This window comes from Falco peregrinus, chromosome 5, assembly GCF_023634155.1.
Source record: "Falco peregrinus isolate bFalPer1 chromosome 5, bFalPer1.pri, whole genome shotgun sequence".
Lineage (NCBI taxonomy): Eukaryota > Metazoa > Chordata > Aves > Falconiformes > Falconidae > Falco > Falco peregrinus.
This window is the reverse complement of record NC_073725.1, coordinates 103551403-103579317: the sequence shown is the minus strand read 5'-3', so window position 1 is coordinate 103579317 and position 27915 is coordinate 103551403. Positions and strand designations below refer to the sequence as shown.

The window sequence follows — 27915 nt, the reverse complement described above, 5'->3', positions numbered from 1 at the left end:
CCTAGAGTGAGTTAATTACTGCAAGCAGTATTAGTTCCCTGGATTTGGTGGATGGCTTTCCACCATTCGCTGCTGCTTCCTGAGTCCCTTAGAGACTTAAGAATGAAACAGGGATTGCTTTTTTGCTGCTCCAGCTCTTTCCCTTCATCTCAAATGTGTGTAACCTTTCATTCCATTATACTTAGATCTTTTGAGATAATTTTCTGATTGTGCCATCTTGGAAGGATATTAACAGGCAAGCATCAGTACACTGTGACTGTTCTCTTTTCAGTAATCTGCACAAATACATGGATGATGAAAATCTTTGTTTCTTCTGCGGTTTGGGTCTCTGTTATCAGTCATGATCCTGTCTGGTATTTTCTGCATGAATCAGGAAAAAATATGGCATTTTGCTTGTATTTTAGTTTTCTTGGAATAGTAGTTATCTCAAGAAGTGTTGTCATGATATGTTGATATTTTCTGAGATCTTTGAAGGTGAGTAGTATGGTGTGTTTTTAGAAAACAAAAATAAAACCCTTCAGAACCCTCTGGTTGTTTAGTTCCTGATGTGTTTTTAGTTCTTAAAACTTTGTGTTTCTTTTAAAACTTTTCCAAGATTTCAGTTATAAGTGACTTCACTTACATATTTCATTGTTTGTTTCTGGGGTTGGTATATGCTGAGTTATCAAACTGACTTAATGGTTTTTAAGAAACAGGTGGTGGAAGTTGCACAAAAATTGTCTCCACTCTTGGTTCTGCTTATAGTTGTACATTTTGTGTGGCCAGTAAAAGTTGACTGTTTCCTGAAAGATTTTCAAAATGGAAGCACTCGAGCTGAAAGTGTTGGGCATGTGAATGGGAACTAATCACTTTAGTTAATTACTATAGTTACTGTCCCACTGAATTAAAGGCACGATGTGATAACCCCTACAAAAGCAAGGGATGGGATTTGCTGGCAACGACAGGTTGCTTCAAGTTCTGTGTCAGACTGCTAGGGAGAGGCTAGAAAAAAATTAAGATGCAGCAGAGAACAGGAAAAAATGGTTTAAATTTTTGCTTGGTGTTGTCCTTTCCTGGAAGAAAGGAATGTAGCAGCCAGTTAAGTGTGTTTCACTTACCAGCCTGAAAAGACATTGAGGGTGGCCCCAGGTTTAGCACTTCATTTTTGGCTTTTCTGTTTTCCCCATTTTTGAGCTTTTATAATTGAATGTTAAATTGCTCATTTTTTAATTTTGGAAGGCTCCAAACAGTCTTGTATTGCTGCGGTTGCCCTTTGAGGTGAAAATGAAATGTTTTATTTTATGAAACAAGAATGTTGACTAGACACAGCCCTTTAACAACCAAGTTAGCTTTCTGTCACTAGTTCTTGTAGGTGTTATTTTTATCCTCCTTCTTCTGTTCGCGGAATTCTCAGTAGTGTCTGAGATACAGAAGTTTCCATTGCGCAGTGGGACTAGACTGAACAAAAGCTTTAGTCTCCGTTTCTGTTGAAGTGGTGTCTGTTTTACCCCAAAATGCTTTGAAAGCTTTTTTTTGTCATCAGGAACTGAGCTTCACTTTCATATTGCTCGCCTTCAGGGTCATATTCCCTAGCTAAATGGGTACTCTAAACATTGATTTTATTTAATTAGAATAGTTTTGAAATATATATATTTTTTTTGTTCTTAAATTGTTTTAGTAGGATTTGTTTCTGTAGGGCACCTTAGCAGGACACATTACAAACTCTCCCTACAAGATATACTGCCAAGATATTCCCTGTTTTAGGTGGCAGCCCAGCAGACAAGTATGTAGCCTGCTGCACAGTGGTGTAAGGTGTTGTACACTCATTCTGTTGACACAAGGTGCAAATATCAGCTCTCATTCAAGAAGTGCCAAGGGAAAGTCACATTTAAAGACCATGTGGGCTCAGGGGTGATTTCTGGCTTTAACAGCATGTCTAGCTATGGAGCGAGGGGGAGTGGTATGATACTCCACTGATTTATCTTGAGAAGGAGTTTAAGGATATCTGGCCGGGAACTGGAGGTTCATGTTCAGAAAGTTAAGTCATTTTGGATCAGAATATGCAGATTATTGCCATTGTGTCAGTAATTTTGATAGTTGGGGACTGAGAACAGAAACTAAAACTTGAAATGGCTCTCTGCCTTGTTGTAAGTAGTAAAGAATTGACTGTAACTTGTAATGTGACTTGAGAAAACAACCAGTGTTGTAGAAAGCTTGGGAGGAGAAGGGAGTCTGCTCTTGTCCGTTAATATGTGGGGGTTTTTTGTGTGTGTGTGTTTTGCCCCCCACCGATGTTATGTTAGCAGACCTGTCCTTTTTACTTAGCAATTCCAGTGCTTGTGAGTTCAAGGTAAGCTCTGCTTCCTCTGGGGCTGTGGTCTGAAAAGTATCCTGCTCTTACTGCTCAAGCACTGTGACCAGGGTGAAGAGGAAGGTGGGGGCAGAGGAAGATGACTTCAGCTGCTGCCTGTCTCATTTCTGTCAATGTAAAGAGCTTTACAGATTCGAGTAATATTTTGCAATTGAGTTTCTCTTTTAAAGACACTCTGATGCTAATGTTGATTTAATAAGGTTCTCTCATTCTCTCTCCTTGCTTAATTTGAAACATCTAATTTTGTGCTTCACAGTTCTGAACACAGAATTAGTGAGGGAAGAAGAGCCGGAGGCAGGAGGAGTGGAGTGCCACACCAGAAGTTGCCAGGGGAGATTGATTCAATAGAGAGAAAAGGTGCAAAAGGTTATATGACCACAGTTCAGAACAACGTGATGGTGGTACTAATGAGAAGAAAAGCTTGATCCTTTAAAATGTTTTAAGGGTTCTGTGGGTGTATAACCAATACTAAATGGAAAAGGGAGCAATGGACTGTTGGTTTCTTGGAGTGAATTTTTCTTTTGTTTTTATATGTATCTTATATATATATATATGACAGGCAGGAAGGAGAATGTTATGAAATCAATAAGGTTTGAAAGGTTTTTATTTTAAAGACTGTTTTGATGAGTGTGGCATTTATTTTAAAAAATGCTGAGAGATTATGAGAGATTGTGAATTCAATCTTGCTAATTTATTTTGTCTGCACCTGAATGTTTGGTGTTTTTCTGCTTTAATTTTATGCTTGCGGAACAAGCTATTGACCTCCTTGGACATTTTAATTCCTTTGTTGTCCTGGGGATAGATATAAACTCCCCAAAGCCACGGTTCCAAAAGGCTGTCTAAAATATTGTACAAATAATAGTAGTAATGCAAGCTTTTTCCTTTTCCTTCTTTCTTAGTGTACCTTTCCTCTGCCTCTTAGGAAACTACTCCTATGCGACAGACTTGAATCCTAATTTGCCTCTTGCTTGAGTTGGATGACAGTTCTTCACACAACTGAGTGGACAGTGTAAAAGGTTACGTTCAGCTTAGTTTTATGATAGGCTGCCAAACACTTTTAATTGAGAACGTCATTAAATCACAAGAAAATCCACAGGGAAAAAATAGGCCTTTGCAGTGAATACTTCATAGATGGAGTTTATGGTTTTGAGTGGTGGCCAGGGCCATGATCTGCTCCTTGCTGTTGGAGCTTGGTGAAAGCTGCAGTGAAGTCCCACCACAGAATCTCCAGAAAACTGTCCCAAGTACTGGAAGCAGCCTGTGGATGACAATCTCTGCCCGTGTTTCTTCCATTCCATGGCCTTGGTCAGAAGTATCCCTTTCGTGCCTCAGATTCTTGTATAACACCTCCCACTTCCTTTTTCTTCTGACATTTGTTTCTGGTAATAGCTGAACTTCTTCCAGTTGCTTCTACTGAATTTGATAGCTAATACTGGATTGTACAGAGTTATCTCAAACATTTAGTTGGAGAGTGTACTTAACTTCATTCCTTATGCAGACCTGCTTGGTTTTAGGGCCAGCTGTTAATATAGATTCTAAAAAAACGCCTGAACCTACCTTCAAGGATTTCTTTCTCCCTGACTTTCAGTGCCTATAGTGACTAATCTCCAGGAATATTTATCAAATCACTTGCCTGTCTGGTTATTTCTAGTCTACTGCACTGGTCAACTTGTTTGATCAATAAATCAATCAACAGGTTCTTAAAATTACTTTCATTGACTTTGGAGGTGTAGCATACAAGAAGAGCTCACAGAAAGTAAATGATGTATGTGCCCCAACTATAATTAGAGAGCAAACAGTGTGGAGATATGCTAGTAAATAGTATCTACTACAATAAATACAGCAATCTGGCTGTAAGGTTCTGTGATGCTCTGAGCTGAATTGACTCTTTCAATTTGCAAACTCATGAAGCATGAATCTTAGCTCTGTCAGGTCATCTGACTGCTATATTTAGAGCATATGCTATTTTAAAGCTGAATTTCAAGCTTCTTGCTTTTGATCAAAAGGTCCAGGAGTAAATAATTCTCTGGTTCCTTAGCATAGAGTCATAGAATGGTTTGGGTTGAAAGACCTTAAAGTTCACCTATCACCAATCCCTCTGCCATGGGCAGGGACACCTTCCACTAGACCAGTCTGCTCAAAGCCCCATCCAACCTGGCCCTGAACACTTCCAGGGTCAGGGCATCCACAGCTGCTCTGGGCAACCTGTTCTTGCCACCCTCGCAGTAAATAATTTCTTCCTGATACCTAATCTAAATCTACCCTCTTTCAGTTTAAAGTTATTACCCCTTGTCCTATCACTACATGCCCTTGTAAAAAGCATGTAGCATGATTTTTGAGCTTCAAGAGCTCCACTACAAGTGACATTTTGTTTTCTTTTCCTAAGGAAAATTCCTCAAACTGCTTAACTCTTCATGCTACCTCTATACCCTATGCAGTCTATAGCCTGTTCTTCACGGCAGCAGCAACACCTGGTTTGTGATCCTTGCTGAGAGACTACCAGGTACTGCTCCTTCGTAGAAAGACAGAATGCTCTCCCCATGCCCTGGATTTTTACAAGCCATCTCCTTTGAGCAAGAGTCTGTTCCCTTGCCCAGTAAATGGGGATTGAATCAGCATTGAATTCTTGTAGTTCTTACAAATGTTGAGCACTTGCACAATGTGGAAAACTGCTGTTTGCAAATTGTCCTATCAAATGGAAATCAAAATTTTGCTGGCAGTGACATAGATTTGCAGGTTACTCTTGATACAGTCATGCCCTGGAGATAGCAATATAAAAATAAAGAATACAGTTTTACAATAGCCTGAAATCCTTGTTGTTGCTGAATCTCCACTCTTCTTTTTGCAGATGATTTCATTATGATATACTTGGACTTCATTAAAAGATGAACCTTGCAGCATTTTCTCTGATCACAGCCTTGTGAGGAGCTGAGAGTGCATGTATTCCAGAGCCACTATATTCTCTTCCTAAAACACACAGTGGGTTGCAAGTGCTTTGGAAGCAAGAATCAGAGTCTCTAGTGGACGTTTTGTCTATAGCTCAAAACCACAACTTAATTGGCAGCCTTTTCATAACACTGACTGTGGCCTAGGATGTAGGGAATGCTGCAGGCGAAGACTGAGGTACGTTTTCAGAACTGGTTGTAGGGCAATTTAGTGCTGACTGCCTATCTTTCTTTAGTGATCATGGAAATGAAGGGGATAGTAGTGAAGTTCCTCACTTCTATATTTTTTTTTTTTTTCCCTTGGGCAGTCTGAGTAGTGTTTCTACATGGTTTTGGCTCCATTATACTCTCTAGGGCAACACCTTACTACAAGGATGGTTGTGTATGTGTACTAGCCCAGGCCATTTATTTTAACCTGAGTCCCCCATGCTTTTTTTGGCCCTTTCTGTAAGGCTTTGAAATCCACTTGATACATACTAAATATTGATTACTGTATATCTTTCCCACATATATCTTGGCAAACTGGTAGGTTGGATTCTGCCCCCGGAAAGGTACTAAGCCTGTAACGCTGTGTGAAGTGTGCTTTGCATGTGTCCGGGATGAAAGAGCAGGGAGAACGGGAGAACTTACAAGTCTGTCAAAGTGGGTGAAAATGAAGTTCGAAAGTGCACCTGATTTTCCACCTGCAGAAGGGATTTGTCGAGATGGGATACATGACCATGACTGAAGGCTTTCCAGAATTTTCTTTCTTAAGCATGTAATTAAGACAGTCATTGCCTGTATTAAAAAGCAACCCCAAAGTCAACTGTATTTCTCTTAAACTGTATAGTTTTTGAGATAATATTTTTAAAAATAAACTAGATTCTAATCTTGTGGCAGGAAATCTGTATTCACTGTACTATGCTAAACCTGGTGCCTATAAATATCTCTTTTGTTCAGAGGCAGGTAAAAATTGCATGTAGTGTCTGGGAGCAAATGTGGGAAGGGAATTCCTGAACTCATGTGGTTAAACATTTTTACAGCTTGGAGGCACATGGGTTGATGATGCATGTCATCTTGATTTTTTTCTTTTAACTGCTTTTCCCCCCCCCCCCCCAAAACAGTGGTTGTATTTGAAGTACTATGTTTGACTCGGAAGCTAATATATTTGGTATTTAAGAATCTGGCAAGGGAAAGCTATGTCCCCATATGCATGCACAGAAATGAGATTGGGATGTAGGTATGCGTAACTGTTATTTTCTTCCGTCTGTCCTATCCCTAGAAAGCCATATGCCACCCTTAGGCTTGCATAATGGGAGTCTGTATTAATGATTATGAGCTAGAAATAATCCAAGAAGAGTTGAGTGGCCTTTAATTCTAGCTTTATGAGAAAATACCTCATTGACTCAGTAGGGTCTGAAATATTTTCTGGGATAGAAAGTCATAATTAATGCAGAATTTCATGATGCTTTCTCTGGAGGTTTTTTCTTTTTTGCTCAATTGGTCAGGGACTTGGAGATTCTTATGTCTAACAGGCAGAGTAGGAATTTAAGTAAGGAGGTAAAAATTTAGAGGGAGCTGTTGACTCACCTGCTACCAGAAATAAGCATCGTGAGCATCCATCTCTAGAGAGCCTACGCTTTGCAAGATTTCTATAGACATTGAATGCCTTGTCTGTTGGCAGCCTAGAAAATGAAAACTGTATGTGTGCATGTATAGAAGTGGTGATGGGAAAAGGAGAATGTGGGAATGGGCTGAAGTATTAAAGCAAGCAATGAAAGCAGATGGTTTACTTTGGATTTTATAAAATAGTTTTCTCTTTATTTTGTTTTAAATGAAAACTATCAACTGTCTGCATTGCAAACCTATTTGCAGCAATGCTGTAAGTATTAGAGGTGCAGTTGTCCCTGCATCATAAAAGGGCAGAGGGTTTTTCTGCTGCTTCCCATCTTCATGTTTATAGAATTGCGTATTCTCTGTGTACATTAGTTGAGCAATTTCATCACAGCCTTTCCTCAAAACTGATTGCTGTTCAGTGTCTCTTCCTGCTTCCTTTCTCTTGTCAGTTGGTTACATCTCTGACTCTCATTACATTTAATATTGATACTGCTTCAATTTTCCACTAAACTGGAAGCGTTTAAAGGTCTGGAGTGGATACAAAATGTCTAGATGTATTCTTTAAATGCTTTAATTCCTACCATGGTGGAAGACTTTAGAGCTGGAATTGCCTTTAAGAAGAAATGACTCTTCGCTCATTCAGTGATGAAGTCTGGTCATGAAGATGTTAGAATATGTGCTGCAGAGCTCTTCAGATACTGACATGAGTGCAAAAGTTGTTGCCAGCAGCTGTCTTGGGCTTTGGGCACCTGCTGCCTCTCGTTTCTCGCTTCTCCCACTCTATCTTCCACTCCCAAAGTTGGCAGTGCCCCTAGAAATACTCTGTGTTGAGTTTGAAGTAAGAGATCTCTACCATGCTGGTAGTTTGGATTCCTGAGTCATTGGTCATGCTGTAGTGAAATTAGTTACATGACAGAGTTATTGACTACAGCAAGGTAATCCAGGGTGAAGCTGGTTCCAGTCAGGTTACAAAGGCATTGCCCTTCCTAAGGCTGCAGTTTTATCATGCTGATTGCTCCTTCCCTCACCACCAATCGCAGAACTATGTTTTAATTGCTCACTGCCATTTTCACATTTGCCCAGACCGTGACAGACATGAGTGAGGTATGCATTATGGCAGGCACTTATGGGTGATGTGGTATATGGGTTTCGGAAAAGATGCTGGAAGTTATCCGTATGTGTGAAATACTAATTTGGCGCTATATTCTTGATTTCGTTGGAAGTTGGATTGCTGATACATACGTGGGAAAGCATCCCCTGCCGGAATAATCAGTGCTCAAATGTGAGATTTGTGAAATGAATACCTAGGACAGGGGTTGGTGGTTTGACCTGGATCCTGGTTCATTAATCTTTTGCCTCCGATGCAGTCAAGAATAATATCTTGATTTGGTTTTGACCCCAAATGATTAAATCCAGTATTTTTAGTATTTTTTCAGCTTCCTGTAATTGCTATCCAAGGGGTTGCCTCGAAGAGAAATGAACTCTTGTTTTAGAGGAAGAGTTCAGCAGTACTGACCAAGGGTGCTAGATGGTGGCTTGTGTTCCAAGGCTGTGATTATAAAACTCGTAAGCCCCCAGCTGGCAGCTGGAAGTGAGATTCACTTGGTTAGGAAGCAAGGAACCCAGATGTTGCTCATTTCTTAAGCAGTTTACTTAAACTTTAAAAATATTAGTGGACATGCTGTGTATTTTCTTATCAGTCAATTTGGTAAATGTAGGTCCACAAAAGATCTTAGCACATGGTTAGGAGATACCAAAACTTAAACTAGTAACCCTCTTGGGTTTTAATGTTCGTATTATTTTATTATTATATTTTATTGAGTCTGTGCTTCACTGCAAATGTAGTTATTTTTTCCCAATGCAGCAATATGTCCTACTGCATCTACACCTGTTTTAATTTCTCTGTTTCCAGTCAGAGGAGTATATCTGTCTAGTCTTGGAGTAATAATTTCCCCCCTCCTGAAAGGTGACAAAATTGAAGCCTTTGGCGGTACCTGTGGAAAGGTGACCTGTGGTTGCGAACAGTGTTAGCTTCCTTATAATGCACAACCGCAGAATTAGTTTTATCTTATAGGGGTTTAAGAGGGACCATCTATTGGTGATAGGGCTGGTTCCTTCTCCTTGCTCTCTTCTCAGCGGCTGTGTAGTGCCACTGAGTTAGTACCTCGTGTGCAGTTTGCCCTGCAAGCATTTTTCCACCAGGAATGTGACAGTTAATGGCTTAGGCACCCCAGGGATGACAGATGTACATCCAGTAAAGAGCTATTGGTGTGCATGACCTACCTGCTGAAATAGTAACATGTACCATAAAGAGCCCTGTGTTCCTCCTGTCCATCTGCTGAGGATGGACAGCCTTGCAATTGCTAAAATGTAAAAACAAAACTAAGCACATCTGTCCTGACTGTAAAAATCAGCAGGAAGAAAAATGTTATTCAAATCAGGCTTTTGTCAAGACTGGTCAGTGATTACTGGTGAACACCTGTTGTGTATTGGTTTGTTTGGCCAAGGATTTGATGCTGCTGTATCAAACCTGTCTGCAGAAAAGGGGAAATGGGCTTCCCCCAGCTGAACTGTAGATACTCAGTTCCAGCCCTCTCAGCTGTTGAAAAGGATGAGGATGGATGACACACATAGCTGATGACAGATCATCCCTCAGTTACCTGAAGTAGTTGCTCTGTGCCATTAAAATGATGGCAGATCCCATAAACATATTGCGCTCCACCGTCTGCTCCCTCTGGCACTGAACTATGACCAAGAGGAAAGTTCCTCCTGCCCTGTCAACTCCCCTCAAATAAATAATCATAATAAAAAAGGCCAGCCTTTCTGAAGTTCCTGCTTAGCGAATGTGCTGCTGATTGAATCTAGTCCTGAGAGGCAGGGAAGGCTTGCAGCCCTTGACAACAAATGAGAGCTGTGGCTGCCTCATAAATGCCTTGGCTTCAGAAGGGGTTGGAAATGGGCATGAAATGTTTATCATCTTATACTTGCTTTGCTGCTGCTGGGTTACTGGGTAAGTAAAAAGTTGTAATAAATAAATAAGAGGTGATACTGCAGCCGGCTTCATCTGCTTGTGTTCATACTTAAATAGGCTTGCCAACAAAAGAAAGAGCAGGTGAAGGCAGCTTGGATTTGGCAGAGGTCTGAACTGTGCACTAAAGATGTGTTCAGTTGCCTGTGTACAGGGATCTAGTTGGAAATCTGATCAGTTAACTGGCTTTCTGTTAGGAAGCACTCTTTGAAATTGTCCAGTAAAGATGACTTGCTATGTAGGTCAGCTTGTGCATCCAAAAAATGCCCTTGCAAAAGGATACTTGTTCTTTGCAAGTAATTTGGAAACAGCAGAGTTGTTGGCTGCTTCTTTGTGAGTATGCCCAGCATTGCCACGTTCGTTGGTGCATGTTGTAGATGTCAGCATCTCTAAGATCATGCAGCACCTTGCATGACCTGAAACTGGCAGTTTCACAGCTGTCTTTGCTTACCTTCCACCCTACAGGGGAGTCCTGCAACAGTCTTTGGGGGCTTTGCTTTGTTTTCATTTTTTGGGGTGCATGTGCTTCTGTTTTGTTTTAATAGCACTGTTCCCAACAGGGGACAGCACTGCACTGCTGAAGATGCTTGTCATTTTTAAGGAACTTTTCTAAACTTGTCATCCTAAAAGCTATATTGTGCAGCAGCAGGCAACCTCCATAAATCACTGATTTCTCTTTTTCTTCTTTTTCTCTTCCTTTCTCTCCTGTGCTCTCTTTATTCCAAGCCTGCAGATTTGGATGCCTGGGTAAGCTCTCTCTCTCTCTTTTTTTTAATTTTTTTTTTTGTCTGGATCTTGCTTATTCCAAGTGTCATGTTGTTACTGCGTGCGTACAGATTGTTATTGCTGAGCACAGATGCAGGATTTTATTTTCTGTCATTACATTTTAAAAGGTGTTCAGCTAGAAAATTGCATATTATTTCCTCCATAAAGATTTTCACTGGTTCCTTTTGTGTAGCTTACAGCTGCTGAAACCAAACTTGATTTGGTGATGTGTGTTGTTGGCTAAGAGAGCAGCAGAAACAGGAAGAAATGAAGGTTACACCAGTACTGCTTTTTAAGGCAATGATTCTGTATCTGGGTTCTAAAACAAAACAAAACCCAGTCGCCTGCCTTTAAACAGAATGAGAGAAAGGACAAAAAGTAAGTGATTTTGTAGGCCTCACGTGTCTGGAATAGTGACTGCAGGCAGCCTCACAGTAATGGTGGTATTTCTAGTGATGCAGTGGAGGTTGAGTCAAGGCGCCCCCATAGTTACTTGTCTGGTACAAGCCTCTCTGTAAAGTTCTGCTGCTCAGTTTCAGGCATGATGTGTGCAGCCTGCCTCATGGTGTTTCACTGTTGCCCTTTCAGCTCTGCCATTCCCTTTAGGCTTGGTCAGGAACATGCCAACTAGCTAATTTTGGAGCTAGTTCTGTTCTTTAGTGAATTGCTGTCAATCCCTTCTAGCTTGGAGCCTTTAATAGCATTTGGTTTTTTTTCCCTACCACCTGGACTGCTACCAGCACTGGAAGAGACATGGAAAAGCATGAGGTATAAGAATTTGCAGTTGTGAAGTGTGGCAAGCTGAGGTACCCAGCCAAAGTATCTCTGCTGTGCCGCTGCAGAGATCCTAGTGGATACCTTTGGGGGAAGCTGATAACTCCTCTCAGCCAAGACAGGATGGTGTAGAAACAAGGCATTTTATAAAGACTTAAGGACCTTTCCTTTATCCTTGTAGCTTATTTCCCTGTATTGCCTCTGACTGATTCTCTAGGCGTCATCTCACTAGTTCGTCTGTGACTGGTGAATGTGTTTTGCCAAGAAGATAAATATTTTTGCAATAATCTTGCCAAGTGCTGTGACTTGCCTTTGAGGAAGTTCTGTATAGATTGAGGTAAGGACCTTTCCTTCTAGCTCAGCTTGCCCTTTGCCAGAGAGAGGGGTGTGGTTTTTTGTCCTCAGTAGAGTCTTCTCCATGCCCTCTCCCCAAATCCCAGAATCTCAACAGTATTGCAGAGAGAGACAGCCTGATGGTAGCCATCAGCTGTGGGCTGTGCTATTGCTGCACTTAATTTCTGGGTGCCACATTCCCTACTGTGATCTGACCCTGCCACAAGCCCCTTTTTTTCGAGCAGATTTCCTTCCTATTTTTCATGTTTAACAAGGTGATGAGAAGGGACTATGATTAAAAATTATAAAAATCTGGTGATATTTTGTGGAGGGCGAAGCAAAAGCTAATCTGTGAATGGATGTAGCTAGAGCGAAGCCCAGCTCTAGAAGATCAGTTGCACAGTCGGATGTGTTGCATGTTGGTGTCAGTTCAGGACGAGGCTGAGAGTGTCTGGCTTTGCTCATGGAGAATGAACCAATAATATTTCATTACCTCAGTTAAGAGGCTTGTAAAATATTTCTTTTGGCCTGTGTGTCAGCTAGCAGGCCAGTGCTTGAATTCTTTAGTTGAGCCAGTATGTAACGCGTAGCTTTAGAAATGTGCTTTCACGGTTTGTTTCTAAACGGGTTACTTGATAAAGGGAGGAGGCAGAGAATCGCACATGACTCTGCCCTAGCTCTTTGTCACTGTTCAAAGCAACAGTGAGATAACCTGAAAAACTTTGGGCTTGTGGAAAAAGTGTAAAGATAAAACATAGCAAGAATTTGAAAGAGCCCTCAACCAGACCATGGATCCATAACCACGGAAGCTGTAGCAGCATGCTAGTAGTACACCTTCACTGTCCTTTTGTAAGAACGCAGTGCTTGTAACTTCCGACACCATCAAAGGAAATTCTTGAACGTTTCCTGAATATCTCTTATAAATAGTTTTTGTACAGAGGGCAGTTGCTTATTGCATGCATTCTCTTTTGCAAATACGTGCTGTCCCATGCTACTTTTCTAAGTTTTGGGTGCATTCATGTGTTCTACAACTATGTATGTTCTTCCTCCCCTCCCTCTGTTTTGTTTCTGTATTCATACTTCTTGGACACCACGCTCTCTGCTGTGTTCTATGCTATAGTTTCTTAGATGTCATCTCTGGGCTTTGGTCATCTCTTGCATTGTAAGTTCAAACTCCGTTGTAGTATCTGCAGCGTGGATGTGAATTGCAGCTTTCTGATATATTATTTTCAAACCAGTGTGTTTTCATGCATGTCTTCCCTTCTCCTTCCTTCTTTAGTTCTGAAGGCCTTTATGTGAAAAGTGTATCTGATGCTTTGTTTGGCACCTGCAATCTCAATCCCTTGTGAAATTGCAATCATCTCCATAGCAGCCAGTTCTGTCTGGGACATCACAGGCTTCTGACTTCAGGTAGGGAACAAGCAGCAGGACTAGAGGAACTCTTAATAAATATCCTGTATTCATACAAAATGTCCCTTGTTGCCTAACCCAGTTTGGAACAGTGAATATTTCAAATGACACATGCTCTGACTGTACCATTCATACTTCAAACATCATAAAGTGTACTAAAGATTCTAGTAATAACAGCTGGGGATAGAGAGAAACAGAAAGCAACTTTCAAGTGGATCTGTCACAAGTGGAATGTTTCTCAGTGTACTTCAATGCACTGAAACATCAGCAGCTCTTGAAAAACAAGCAAGGCATTGAAGATGCATTTGAGTTGCAAGTAGAAGTTTTCTCTGCAACCTCTGGTTCATCGTAGAACTTATGGGCAATAAGTGGGACATAATGGGAGATAATACGGGAGAAAATACTTAGGGGGAAGAATGGGGAGTATGCCAAGATCATAGTCTGCAGCTGGGAGATCCAGTTTTGATTCTTTGACGTCAGTTTTGCAAGATCCTGGGGAAGTCACTAACAGAATGTCTGTCTGCTGCAGGGTGCATTGGTGTGGAGGCATTATTCACTGTGGGCATCCTCCCTCCAGTCAGGCCTGCTTGGAAGTCCATGCAGGACGTCATCATGCAGATCAGCATACCTCTAATGTGTCTGCATCTCAGCACCCTACTTGAGAGATTAGGTATTTGGTTTGTGTTCCCTTCCAGAGGCCTCATATGCATAAATATGCTGAATTTCTTGGTGAATGAGGTCAGGCAAGCTCATAGGTTGAAAAGATGAGTGAGTGTGTGTGGACCGATGTCTTGCCAGAAACAGAATAAAGCCTCTTACCAGTATTGTTACATGTATTGGTTTCATGCTCCCAGAATAGTCTGCTACACGAGGAGAGTAGCACTGCCACATAATTTATTTAGATGAAGCAAAACTCTATTGCATTTTTAAGAGATCATCTTCTGACTTTTATTTTCTTTCCTTGTATTACACTTCACATGAAAAGCACCTTCCACCTGAATTGTGGAGAGACGTCACTACTGTCTTACTTCTCATTCTTGTCCTTATTTATTTTCTCCTTAAGGAAGTATAAGTCACTTGATTAGTAATCTGATATTATGGGCTTTATGTAGAAAAATCAGCAGGAGAATCGGGGTCCTTTGATGATCTACCAGACCACCCTGCTTTCTTAGATCTGTTTCATTTCAGTTGAAATTGCTTAGTCCTTTTCTGTATAGAAGATGGATATTGGTTGAGAAGGATAGCTATGGTTCTCGTACCAGAAAATGGTAATAATTTTGGTACTTACAAAGTGCCCACCAGTGCCCCTGTTGTTGCTGTAGTATCTCTTTGGTCAGGGGCATGTATGGGGCAGCTCATTTGCATCCTTCTCCCATCTTATTTGAGCTGGTGCATGGGCTGGAGTATATATAGCGGCTCTGAGTAAACCAAAGCCAGAGATTTTGCCTTTAATCAAACGTCTTTGAGAGCAAGAGGGTTTAGATGTGTATCTCTAGTGCTTGTGTCTTACCCTGGCCCTATTGACTGGGCTGGCAAACGTGGAAACAAAAATATTTCTTTTTATTTTAAAAACAAACAGATACCAGCACCACATCCCTGCAACTCCCCTGTCTCATGTACTCCTTTTCTTGCTTACCAACCATCCTTCACTGCCTACTTTAAAATCTCTTCAAAGTCCTATTATACCACTGTATTTCCATCAGCAGGGGAGCAGAAAGAAGGAAACGCACAGCAACTTGCTTTCAGATGTAATTTTTTTCATTAACGATGGCTTTTGGCTGTAAAATGACAGGTCTGAGCCCATGGGGATGTTTCTGTCCTAGCTGCTTAATCATATCGGACCAGCATTTTGTGGGATTGTATCATCATCATTAAAAGTTAAGAGCAATGCTGCTGGGATGCAGTAGATTTGCAGGGTTTGCGTTCATGTTAAATGGACTAGTAATTCTGGGTTTGAAAGGTCTTCTGCCTGGCGATAACTTATGTGGCCACAGAGACTTTGGGGTGGGACAGGAGAAGAAAAAAGTGCCATTTTTCTTGCTATTGTTTCTTGTAATTTTCAAACGTAAAAGGTTTGGCCCAGTTCCATCAATGCCATGTTTTCTTATGTTCAGTTTAGGCGTGGGAATGCAATGAAGTGCTGCTGGTTGTAAAGAGCTAAAGGGCAAAAGCTATTGCTCTAACCACACAGACTTTGTATTTTTTAAATTGAGCACTGTTTAATTGATGACCAGGTTATGCTTAAGCACATGCTTGTATACCAAGTTTGCTGTTTTGGAAGTGTCACACTTATGGTATGGAAGAGGAATTCTCTTGACACTAGTATCCCCTTCAAATCTGCACCCAGCCAGAGGAACTCTGGGGGTGCTGGTGGGGTATGCACAGAGAACATATGGAGAGAGTACTTAATTATCAGGGTAGTCGGATGTATGTCTGTAAAAGCAAATGCATGGTCAGTGAGAATGTCTGTTGCAATAAAAATGTTGCAGCGTAGAGAGGGTATTGCTTGTGTTTCAGATCTTCCTTGTGATTGTAGGGATGTGTTAAATCTGTGGAGATTTGCTGACATTCCAAGGGGAAAGTGTTTGTAAAGTGGAGGATTTGAGATTTATTTTTAAGGTAACGTGAAGAACATTGAACTGGAGTAATAAACATAATGATTCCTGGAAAAAGACTTGGATGAGGTGGAGTTCTGAAAAAGGCAATAGGAAGGTGTCACCTTTTTATGATTAGATGTTTTAATTTAATAAGGACAAATAAAATCAAGGTTATGAGTTTGACTATGATACTGACCAAGAGCATTTTGAACTTGTGGGGATAATCCAAAATGAACTGCAGCACTGAAGTTTGTAGTTCCACTGAGAAGATCCCATACACCAGTCCTGAGCAATGATTTCTTTAGTTCCCATTTAGTTTGTCTGCATCCCATGTGCTTTCTTTGCACTCTCACTTTTTATTTTTAATTTCTTATTTTACTGATGCTCTGTTGTTCTTCCCAGGCTGTGGAGCTGCAAGGCAGGGAGGCAGAGTTGAAGCGGCAAGAGGCCTTCTATAAAGAGCAGTTGGCCCGCATTGAGAGGAAGGTAAGACTTAAGTTGTTGTTTATTTGTGGCCTCTGCATAGGAATGGGATCGGATACAGATCTGTGTGGATCCAAAGAGTAGAGAAACGAGAAGCATTGTACTGAAACCTGGAAATACCAGCTCCTGGTATCTCTGCCCCCCACTCCTTAACGTAGTTAAGTGATAAAGAAGCAGTACAAGCCGAATCTTTTGAGCAACTTGCATTTGAAAGATAAGGGGGTTTTAACTGGACAATTTTAAAGAAAAAGATTTATAGTAGTTCACACTTTATTTTATTTTTCACCATGGGGCTTAGGTGAAAGCTAAATAAAAAAACCCCACAAGTGTCCTGTATTTTTATTCCTTTTGTTAAAAATCCTTTCCTAAATTTAAAAAAAAAAAAGACCAAATCACAAATCTTGCTATAAATGTGAATTAAAGTTGTATTATTAATTTTTCTCTGGGGAGCCCAGCAGTTCAAAGAATGGTGCTGCAGTGCACTGCCTGCTTCTTGCTGGATAAGCCTTTGAAATGAACGTGATTTAAAGAGACACTGTCAAGCATCTTTTAAGCCTGAAATGACCTTTGAAAATCCATTTAGGGATTTGAATCTCTCCCCTAAACGTGGGATTTGCTTCTCTGTTTAATTGTTTACCATGATGAGTGTTTAAAAATTGATGCCTTAAAAATAGGAGCAGCCATGCTGTTCCTTATGAACTAATGCATTTTTCACTTCCTGGCAAAATGAAATAATGTTATAAGTAGTCTTTATTTTTTAATAAACATGGAGAATAATCTTCTCCAATCTGAAGCAATTAGACCTCCTGACAAAGAATTACATACATCCGCCTTGTAGTTGTGTTATGTGACTGAAAAGATGCAAACAATGAAAAAGGTGGGTTGTAAAGAGACAGAGAAATCAATCAGTTTTACTACCAACATATAGCCTGATGGTGAATATGGAACATGGGAAAATCGCAGATTATAGAAAATGGTAGGAAATTATTGGCACATCTATTGCTCTTCTCGTTCCCTGCTACTGCATGATTGTCCATGCAGCATTGTTTTTTAAGCCATCGATGCTAAAACATACCCGTGAGCAATTTCACATGATACAATTTTGCAACACTTTTAATCCATACAGTTCATTAAAAAATAAACTATTAAAAGTGCCACTTGGTGTTGCATTCAGATTTTAAAATTCTATTTCTAGATAATGGGGATTGTTCAGTGAAATTGCAAACAATCTAGCAGCTATCGTTCTAATTATCACAGTTGTCCATATGTTCATACGCAAAGGGAATTTTTGCAATTTCTTGGTCTCATGCTGTGTGCTGCTATTATATTCTTCGCTGGTTTTGGTTTCATGAAACGGAAACTGCAGGGAAAATCTGTATGTGTGTCTGTCCTTTATGGACAACGGAGTGGGGAGAAGTTTGTGTCCAGGCTGCATTATCCTCTTTTTGAAGTCTTTTGTTGTATTTGGTGTTTCCCTTTTCAGGTCCGTGTCCTGTTGCTACAGGGTAACTTTTTAAACAAGGTGATGGATATTTTTAGTGCAGAATCATCTCAGGGGAGTAAGGTGGCTTGCCCATAGTCCTATTCAAACTGCAGAGCTGCACAGGAACTGTCTTCTAGTTCTTGCAAGTTCAAAAGCAAATAGATAGAAAGGACGGGTTTTCTTTGCTCTCTTGAAACACTAGATAGTTTCCGACCCTTAAACACTAGCATTTTACTGGAAATAACATAGAAGAATTCCTACAACCGTTAGTCTGGATTGGAGTGGGAAGTGGTGGGGCCTAGAAGGGAGAGGAGAGAAATGTACTTGAAACAGTGTAATAAAGCTTAATTGTATTAGTTTTGAAAAAGGTTTTTGATCTTCTCTCTGGATAATTTTATTCCTATAATGGTTGGAAGGATGGAAACACAGCACAGAACGATCTTTTTTATTAGCTGTTTCTTTTATATAATTCTGCTTTTATTTGTTGAATACACGCAGACCCTGACATTTATTTATTTATCCTTCCACTGTGCTAAAACCTTCCAACTCAGGCTTAGATATATTTTTATATATCTATGTATGTGTGTGTGTGTGTCTATTTTTATAAAAAAAAAAAAAAGCTATTGGTAAGGGGATGAGGTGAGGAGCAGCTCTGAAACAGAAGTGAGCTTTCTCTGCTGTTTTCAGAGGGGATGGTCAGTTGGAGTGCAGTCACTGGTAGTACCGAGGTGCTGGGCTGGGAATGAATGAATGTAATGGCTCAGTGTGGAGTTAGAGGGCTGGAATTTCTCCTCCTAAGGACCAGGCTGTAAGGTATTCCCCCCTCTCCTCACCTGTTGTGCCTATCTATAACCTCAGGTTGGCTTTGTCCCCACTTCTGCGTGATAACAGAATTCAACAGTAGGAGACTTGAGATTTGTTTTTGAAGGATGTTTTGGATTGTTGATGTTGACAACTCAGTACCTTTATGGTAGGATGCTGAGAATAATTGTCATATACTCCTTTACAAGGCAGTAGCTGCTGCACTGAATCAAACACAGAGACTGTCCTATTTCTTCTGACAGTGGTCAGTTTTCAAAGACTTTGAAGGAAGATGGAAAAAAAAACCCCTCACCAAAACAAAACCACAAAAAAGCTTTTGGAGAACAACTTTGACAAGAGTCTTCCGAAGCGTTGTCAGTTGGAGGCTGACACATGCCCTGCTGTGAAAGAATTTATTTTCATTCAGTATTTTTATTCGCTGTAATGGAGCTTGGATTACAGCCATCATTTTTATACGTGTCTCAGGCATTTTTCTTAAAGCCTTGTTTAGCTCTTTGCCTCCAATATCATGTGGCAGTGTGTGCCACAGGTTAACTTATATACTCTGTAAATTCTCTGTTACCAGTTTCAAATACTTTTTTTCATTTAATATTCTTTATGTAAAAGAGATAAAAATAAGTCTTTTTATTATTCATTGTCTGTAGACTCATGTTCCCTCTTTTACCTTCGCATTTAGTTTGGGTGGTCCTTACCTTTGCAACTTCTGCTTGTGTGAATGAATTTCTTTTTTTGTCTCCCAGGTTTCTCATTCTACTTGTTTGTCTTTGGGCCCTTTCCACCTTGTGGTTCTGTCTTGGAGATGTATTGACCAGAATTGAACTCAGTAGTTCCCTTGAATGCAGCAGATTGTGTGAATACATTATCCTTTTATTTTGTAATCTCTGAAAGAGTACTGTAATCTACTGGACAGAGCACAGAATTGGAAGCAAAAAACTGCTCATTTTCTAATAGCTGTTTCTCTTTTGGGAGTTTGAAACAATTACTTAGTCCGTCTATCTCAGTTATTCCATCTATATGATGGAATAGCTTATAATGGGAGGGCAAAGTGTTGTGAAACAGTAAAGCTATAAAAATGCTAAAAAGGCTTTGCCTTTAGTTTTGCATGAGATGAACTATGGGTGTACCTTATTTCAAATAGATCTTGAGAAACTCAGTTCTCTAGACAACCTTATTAAAATTTTCACAGAAAAGGGCATTTATGAAAAAATAATTTCAATGTTTCAGCTTTTGGGGTTTTCCCTACATCATCTACTAAAACACTGGAAGTAAGATGTGTACAGCAGTGCTGTGTCACACTGAAGATCCATCTAGTTTAATACGCTGGTCCTGGCTGTGACTGAACGTGGATGTCCAGGGATCAGTGTAAGATCAGGGCAAGTGTCTGGGGTGCTTGCCCCAAATGCTTTGCTCATCCTAGCTGGTCATCTTTGAAACTTTACCACATCTATTTAATTGTCTTTGAGAGGTGTGAACCAGAACTGTGCATGCAGTGCTCAAGATATGGGTGGACAATGAATATATATGGCAGCTGTATCAGAGTCGCTGTTTTGGTCTCTGTTCTTTGTAGTGCCTAACACTTGATTTGCACTTCTGACTTGTGTTGAGCAAATGCCACGCACTGCTGCTACTAGCAGCATTCAGCTATTTTGAGTGCAGATTTGAATGCATGAAGTAGCATTGGTTTAATCCCTGTACAGCTATGATTTTGTTGGGAGGTATTCTTCCCACTGCGCCCTTCACTGTCAGTTTGTCAGGGGTTGTGTGTGTGTGTGAAGGGATGGTAGGTTTTTTTCTGCCTGCAGTGCAGTGTATGCTTTTTGGACTTCTTTTTAAACCAATTTTTATTGAACTGAAATTCCTTGCAGATGCTCAGGGTAGTGGTGATGCCCTTAGTCTTCCTCAGTTTTAACTCTGGTAGTTCATTGTAGCTGTATGTTTTGGTCTCTTGGATTGCTGGTGTGTTTTTGTTTTGGAGTGCCTGAAGTATTTTGGTAATCAGGAAAATTACAGGGAATAGGTCCTTTGAACTGACTATTTCTTATATGACTGTGTAATTGCAGGATTTTGGGGCTAGTAGTACAGATGTTCCATTCCACACCTGTGTTTCCAATGTGACTGTCTAATCTCCAAAAAGTAATCCAGTAATGAGACCTGAGAAATTTGTTATAAGCAGTTAAACTTCTAACTCTGACTTGTTAGAGTAATTTTACATCTCATCCATGTAATTTGGAATTACTTCACAAAAAGTGGGTCTTGTCTCAACTGTTTTGAAGGAGGTTTTGTACTGTAGTGTGTGTCTGGGTAGAAAGAGTGAGAGTTGGACCTAATAATCTGTAAGGAAAACCTTAGAAACACTCAATTTGAGAAGCTTACGCTGATGTTCTTTCTCGCATTTATGTTGCTGAGAAGCAGGGAGGGAGGGAGATGAGGGGAGTTTGGTATAAATAGTTAACATACCTACTGCTCAGAACTGGGATTTTTATTAAGGATTCAGTGTATGCATTGCCCTGCTTTCTCCAAATGGCAGAAACATCCTTTAAAAAGTATAAGAAAGAAAAGCAGTTTCTTCTGGAACCCTTCAGATGGCAGGAGGTTTCACATAGCATATTAGTTGTATACTTTCTCCCAAGTAAGTATTTGTTTGACTCCTTTTGCTATTTGGCCTCTTGACTGTGTTTAACCTGAAAAAGGTGAAGGGCAGTGTTACAGTATAGCAAAACATGGGCAGCTTTTTGGAGCAGTGTAAAACAGCAAGAAAGGCTGAAGGTATTCTCAGCAGATGAAGTGAAACTCCTTGCTACAGACAATGTCTCTTCCTTGTTCAGGTTTTCCTAAGCTCCAGCTCCCATGTTATCTTTTATTAGGTGGCTGTGGACTACTGTGAACAGTGTATACATAAATATGCAAGGTTTTTCTGCTTGTAGTTTTTCTGAACAGTAAGTAGCACGAGGTATTCATAAGCTGTAGAGTATTTATGCAAGTGGAAAAGGAATGCATTAAACAAATACTTCTTTTTTTCTTAATAAGGTAGACTGTACCTTTATCTCTGCTTAGCTTCAGAAATCTTGTAATTTTTGTGTGGCATTCACCTCGTTGGGTTTGTTTAAATTAATCTCCTTTTGCCCTTGCATTTACCATTTAATTCATGTTTGTAAAGCATTTAGGATGTGTAAAGAATGAGAGGTGAACTTATTTTTGTTTGTTATTCTTATTGGCCTTGGTCCTGCTTCTTGGAGCAGTCTCCCACTTTCGGTGCACCAAGGTCACCCCTGCATGTGAGTCCATTGTCATTTCTGTGCTTTTTGGCCAGTTAACTCAGCACAATAAAAATCTCTGTGGAGAAAGTGACAGCCACCTGGAAAAAAAAGCCTTCCAGAACAGTATGCCCATGTTGGGTCTTCATGATCAGTTTTAAGCAGATTCTGCAGGGCTTAACAAATTGATGTTACCTGGTGAATGTGGCAGGGGATTTCTGTTGAAAAGGATGAGGAATCAGTTCCCCGAGTTGGGATCCTGAGCTGTGTCTGTCCATGAGACCCAGAGAGCACTCAGCTACCTTTGAAAAAGCGAGCCACGTTAAGGTGTTGTCTTCAACCAAACCCTCTGCCCTCTCAGTGGGATTTAAAGATTTGGTGCCCTTTTCTAAATGAGTTGATATGTCTTGGCAGGTGTCACCAACAGCATTTGCTTTCTCAATAAAATGGCCTGTAACATCCTAGGGCTGTGTGTGAGCTATTGTTGTGTGTGTAAGGGCTGCTTTGTTTGCCGCCAGTCACTGTGTTGCCAGCCACTAGCTTAGTGCTGTAGCTGTTGGGGCACTTCGAGGAAGAACAGCTAGTGTGAAAACTAAGTTCTGGTCTTAAAAAAATGTGTTTCCCTTTCAGACGTATATTTCTTGTCCCTGCCTTCGTAATTGAGCCTTACAATATTCTTTACAATTTCAATTTTTTTTCTTACTTAATTTGTTCAGTTCTTATCGCCTGCCTCTGCTGCAAACCTTTCCTCCCACAAACACAGCAGTGCTTTATGTGAACCTACAGCAGCTGTGATCCAAAAAAGCAGTTTGCCTTTCAGGCCAGTGGAGCAATATAGCGAAGCACCCAGTTCATCGAACTGTTGATTTAATCTTCTGAACACAAGAAGAATAATCCTCAGTATAGTTTTCTGAAATAGGCTGATATGATCTGTCCTAATCATCCAGATCACTTCCTCTATCTGAGGCTTTGTGGACGTTGTTTTTTGGGCAGCGGTGGCTCCAGCAGTCTCTCTGGGCACAGCCCTTAATATCTAGAGAACTGAAGATTTTGTCCTGTGTGCGTGTTTCTGAATGGGAACAAAATGAAAAAAAAAAAAGAATTTGAAATTGTAATCTGAACTGGTTCTGACCTCCCATCCTCTTCCTCTCTTCAGTTATTCACAGTCATTACATGTCATGCTGGGGTAGGAGCAGGGAGTATGGCATCTCTAATTTCTTCTTTCTGCTGGTATCCATTAGGGCTGTACAGCGTCTGCCTTCCTAATGCTTCTCCCCTGTCTCCCTGTCCGCAGGGAGAGGTTGCTTTGTTGTTGCCATTGGCCAACTTGCAAACTGACTTCCAGTACCCCGTGCTCAATTTGCCCATTTAATGGCTGTTTTGCTGCAAGCTTGTAAAGTTTAGTAGTTAATATACCTCAGTACACCAGCTTTTAGAGATCAGATAAATTGATTGGTAATTTAATGAACTCAAAGATCATCTACGATAGGGTAAATAAAATGTGTTGGGTGTCAGCGCTGCCTTTCTGCCTTCTCTGCAGTGTGTATGTTCTCTCTTCAATATGTGTTGACTGATGTACAGTACATTACATCAAATTACAAGCAGCCTCTATGCAAACAGCAGCTAAGTGTTTGCTTCCTCTTCGGTCTGGACGATTAGTGGAGAGATGCGTTCGCAATCTGTGTGCTGAAGGGTGAACTGTCAGAGCCTTACGGTGATTTTGTTTTCCTGGCATTTAGAGTACTTTTGCAGAGGGAGACAATGATGCTTATGGGCTGCTTCATCTTGGAGGAATCCATCCTCAGGCTCGACTTGTGAAATAAATGTGGCAATGTGTGGTTTGAACTTAGTGTCTTAACACTGAATTTAGCAGCTGAATTTAGATAACAATCTGGTATCTGGTCTCATCAGTGTATCACTATGAAGACTTGTTAAAGGCAGAACAAAAAGACCTAGAATGTGATCTTGTCTCTTTGTTAGAACTCAACACCAGAGTATTTGTCAAGTCTCGTCCAAAAAGAGCAAAACAAGGGGTGCTTTTGTCTCACCTCTGAGAGCTTTCCCTATTATCTAATATTTCTGATGCCCTCCCTTGCCATTTTTTATTCAATCCAATTTTCCTTTCATCCATTTTTTTATTGCCTAATAGTTTACATTTCTGTTTTCTCCCTCTTCGTACTGCATGTGCATGTTTATAGCAGAATGGTAATTATAAGCGTGTGTGTAGAGGTAGCACTGTCACCAGTAAAACCAATGCTGCTTTTCTAATGGAAAGCAGTGCTCACCTGCACATACATATACACACACACCTGTGTGCACACACCCCTGATCTGTCTCTCACCTATTTTTACTGTGGTGCAGTTGTACCTTAGCATCAACTACACTATCTTGCTGCAGTAAATGCCAGTGCTGCCTGTTATTTCTGTGTAATTTGCCAACTAGTGTACAATTAATTTTGGGCCCTGTTATTGCAGTATTGGCTATTTTATGAAACTGTAGAGAGTTAGCACAGTGAATTGATTAAATATGTTCCAGACCTTAGGCTGGAGTCTGTATGTCTGCTGGGATTTGGATGATTGAAGCTTGCACTTCTCTTGGGATATTCCAGATTTAGAATTAGTCTTGGAAATTGTTTCAGGTAGACAAAACTTCCCTGTGTGTATGGAATCCACTTGCATAAGAGCCTGACTTTGGGGAATCTGAGATTTCTGTTTCAGCCCGCAGCAGTCTTTCCACATGCGGCAGGAAAAAAGTCATCACTATTGCGACCTAAAAATAAAGCCAAGGCCTGGGTTTATTTTTTTTTAAAAGGCCCTTAAAATTATGGCTCTGCCCTTACAGAATATGCTGTCATCACGTTAATGGAAAATATGGCTGATAATTACTCTGTAAATTGGGCAGACTCTGCAGAACATCTCAAATTTGTGCTGAATTAAGTAGTCCAGATATCAGACTTTAAAAAGGGACTACTCTGTATATTTACAGTGGCTGTATCTTCTGAAGTGAGTGTGTTTAGTAGTTTACTGTGGGTGTGTTAAATACATGTTTCGTGACAGCCTAGGGCCACTTCTCTGAAGGTTTTTCCCCATCTGCCAGTCATTTTAAAGAAACATAAATAAAAGAACTACTCCAATTTCTTGAACATATAATGCACGTTCCTAAGAGACCAGAGTGACTCAGAAGTAGCTTGTAAATAACATGTTTTAATGTTCTTAAATATATGTGCACCATCAGCCTTGCCATGAGGTCTCGAGCCACTGCAAATGGTATTTACTTGACCTGTTGCAGAATCTCCTGTTTCCAGGATGATGAGTGGTCGGGTTTTTGTTACCTTGTTTTGGGATTAACCGGTAGTTTGGGTGTATGTTGTACTGTACCAAGAATGATCCCAATTGCAGTTTACCATTAAACACCTTGACTCTAATGAGGATTACCTGGTTTACCCATTCACAGTTCAGCCCCATTGTAAATAAATACGAAATCACTAAATTTTTGTGGTTTTTTTTTTTAAAATAAAAATAGTAAACACAGGTTTCATATGCACTACAGGGTATCAAACCCTGACAAATTTGGAGAGGAGAGTTTTGCCCTGGTAGGGTAGGTGGGTATTCACCAGTGGAGTAGCCATGAGGTAAGATGCTGCCCTGTGGGCAGTGACAGTGAGGAAAAGCTACAGAGCCAGAAAATGCTGAGACGCCGTTTAATCTGTGCCAGCCTCCAAGGGGCTGCAGAGGAACGAGAGATGGGAGTTGGAAATGCGGGAGCTGATAATACTCTTAAGCCTCTGATCTGAGAAGACTTGTAATAACTAGGTTATTTTACAAGAAGAGCTAGCTTTTCTTTTCCTTCCAAATTATTGCATTTGAGGTCTTTTCATAAGAAACAAAGGATTAATTCCTTCTCTTTACTTCTCCCTCCTCATTCTTCTGAACAGAAGCCAAATTTTAGCTTACATAATTTCAAGCAGCAAGGTTGCTGTGAGCTTGCATGCCTGGGTCAACTGAGGAGTGCCTGGGTTTCCCCACCCCCATAGGATGTCTTATGATGCATTGGACTGTGTACAGAAATCATATAATTTGCTCTGACATGCAGCAAGCCTTGAACTGGCTGGACTGTGGTTCTTGAGACAGAGAAGTTGACTCATATGGGTGTGTAAAAATGCTGTATTGTGTGCCCATCTGGGCATGTATATGAATTTTTTTACCTTCATTTTTCACAATAGGTATGTATACCACAAAATTTCCTTTGGCTGTTTAGGGAATTAAGTGTAGTATATGAGACCTTTCACCTTTAGGTTATTTGTTGAGGTACAGCTTCCGTTAGCAGCAGCAAAAAGCCATTACTTCCTGATGGGTAATCACTCATTCGTGTGGCACCGAGATAACTCTTCCTCCAGTTGGAGGTAAGGGTTTGTTGCAGGAAGAACAAAAAAAATGTAATTGTGTCCTAGCTGTCGATTTCTTTGCTAGGCAAAGGGCGTCCCGGTGAGGAACACAGTTTGTCCTTGCTGGCTGGAAATAGGACAGTGCTGTGTTCAAGTCTGTTGTGTGTTCACTTGTTCTGTGGAGAGAGGATTTGGCTCCGGGTCTGCAGTGTTTGTGGTGGTTGATTTTTTTTTTTTTTTTTTTTTTTTCCTTCTCTCCTGTTGTTCTCCAATAAATGTATAGTTCTGTCTCTTCTTTGTGTTCCTGTTGTCTGATTTCTGAGCCCAAACGCTCCCCAGTTGAAGGTCTAGGATCCTTTGTTTGGCCTTACCCAGTAGATGTAGGTGAAAAACTGATACTTTTTTCATGAGCCTGAAAAAACCCCTGCTTATAACATTGTGTCCCAAGCATTTTCTTGTCACAAAGTTTTATCAGCTACAGAAAGAAACCCTCAATAATTACGATGCTTATACCAAAATATTTGTTTTGGAGCTTTAAGCCCACTGTTACTTCTTCCTCATTTAGTCCTGGTGTCAAGGTCTGCTGTTGTTTGCACGTAGTGCTCCTTACTGTTAGAGATGGTTTAGAGATTAAAATCTGAGAGTAGATTTTGTTTGCATCTATGGATGTATGGTACACTATACATGTGACATTCTTCCATTTATGTTCCTGAGATGCCTTGGCAGCAAGACTTTATGAGATTTTTCTGGTTTAATGTTAATAAGTAATTATTTGTATTATTCTATAATGGGCTAAAAGAGAGAAGTGCCTTTCCTCTGCCTGGATTCTGTGGTGAAAGTACAATACTAAGCTGATGGTCACCAAGAGCTATTGGAGGCTGTGGGTTACGTGCTGCACCAGGGTTGTGACTGTGAAGCAGTGGTCTCTGCTGGAGTATGGGAATGACGCATTTGTGTGGCTGCCTGTGCTCTCTGTGAGTGTTTGATTTCTGTGTTAATATTTATGGCTTAATAGCCCCCCTGTGAAAGTGCCTCTCTCCACCTGATTGGCATTCCATGGTCCTTCTGGGCTTGTCTTTGGAGACTTCACAATCTCTTTGCCAGCTACAGAGATCTCTTCTACCCCTTGTCCTCTTCTGACGAGGCTAAATAGCTCTGTTAAAAACACATGTGAAAGAGAAGATCACTAAAAGAAGAGAGAATGAGACTCAAATGACAATTTGAATTTGGAAATTGCTTGCAAATATTTTCTGGTTTCTTTCTTATTTCTTTTACCATCCTTTCTCCTTTGTCCTCCTTGCCTTTTTTATCTTAGGATAAACATTGTATTTATTTTCTGTTTACTGTATGGAGAACTTGAATCCATTTTGAACAGCAAAATAAATAAAAAAAGGTACCAGTGTTCTTTTCTCTGGAATAACTGATGTCTTGCAGGGAGAACTGGAGGTTATGTGATGCTGGTATTGTAAAGGCAGGCCAAAGGAATCTATGTTAATCCATTTTTTTTTTCTTGTTATCAGTGTTTCATTTTGTATTTTATTTTCCTTTTTAAGTAATAATCAGTGCATCTTGGTACAAATAACCCAATAACTTTTTTTTGCCAGCTCTAAAATAAACTGTTGCTTTCTAACGTTTGTTGAAGTATTACTAATAAAGGGGAATGACATCAAGTTATCCTTGTAAAACTACTT

General features: G+C 40.4%; 1 protein-coding gene and 1 long non-coding RNA gene across 10 annotated transcripts in view; one reads left to right on the top strand and one right to left on the bottom strand.

Annotated features, from left to right (window-relative positions):
* CHCHD6 (coiled-coil-helix-coiled-coil-helix domain containing 6) overlaps positions 1-27915 on the top strand; it is a 115978-nt gene that overhangs the window by 24837 nt on the left and 63226 nt on the right. For 6 of the 9 annotated variants that reach the window (XR_008747154.1, XR_008747153.1, XM_055803499.1 and 3 more), the window contains 2 exons: positions 10646-10666; positions 16201-16284. The exons of 1 other annotated variant lie outside the window; for it this stretch is intronic. Coding sequence is in view for 6 of the 8 variants with exons in the window: in XM_055803499.1 (XP_055659474.1) it covers positions 10646-10666; positions 16201-16284 (105 nt within the window). In the remaining 2 variants the exon portion in view is untranslated. The remainder of the gene's footprint in view (positions 1-10645; positions 10667-16200; positions 16285-27915) is intronic. 2 more of the 9 variants (XM_055803495.1, XM_055803497.1) reach the window with 1 other exon arrangement.
* Positions 21058-27915, bottom strand: part of LOC129784427 (uncharacterized) — a 40669-nt gene continuing 33811 nt past the window's right edge. The window contains exon 3 of the long non-coding RNA XR_008747155.1: positions 21058-27379. This is a non-coding gene — a long non-coding RNA (uncharacterized LOC129784427). The remainder of the gene's footprint in view (positions 27380-27915) is intronic.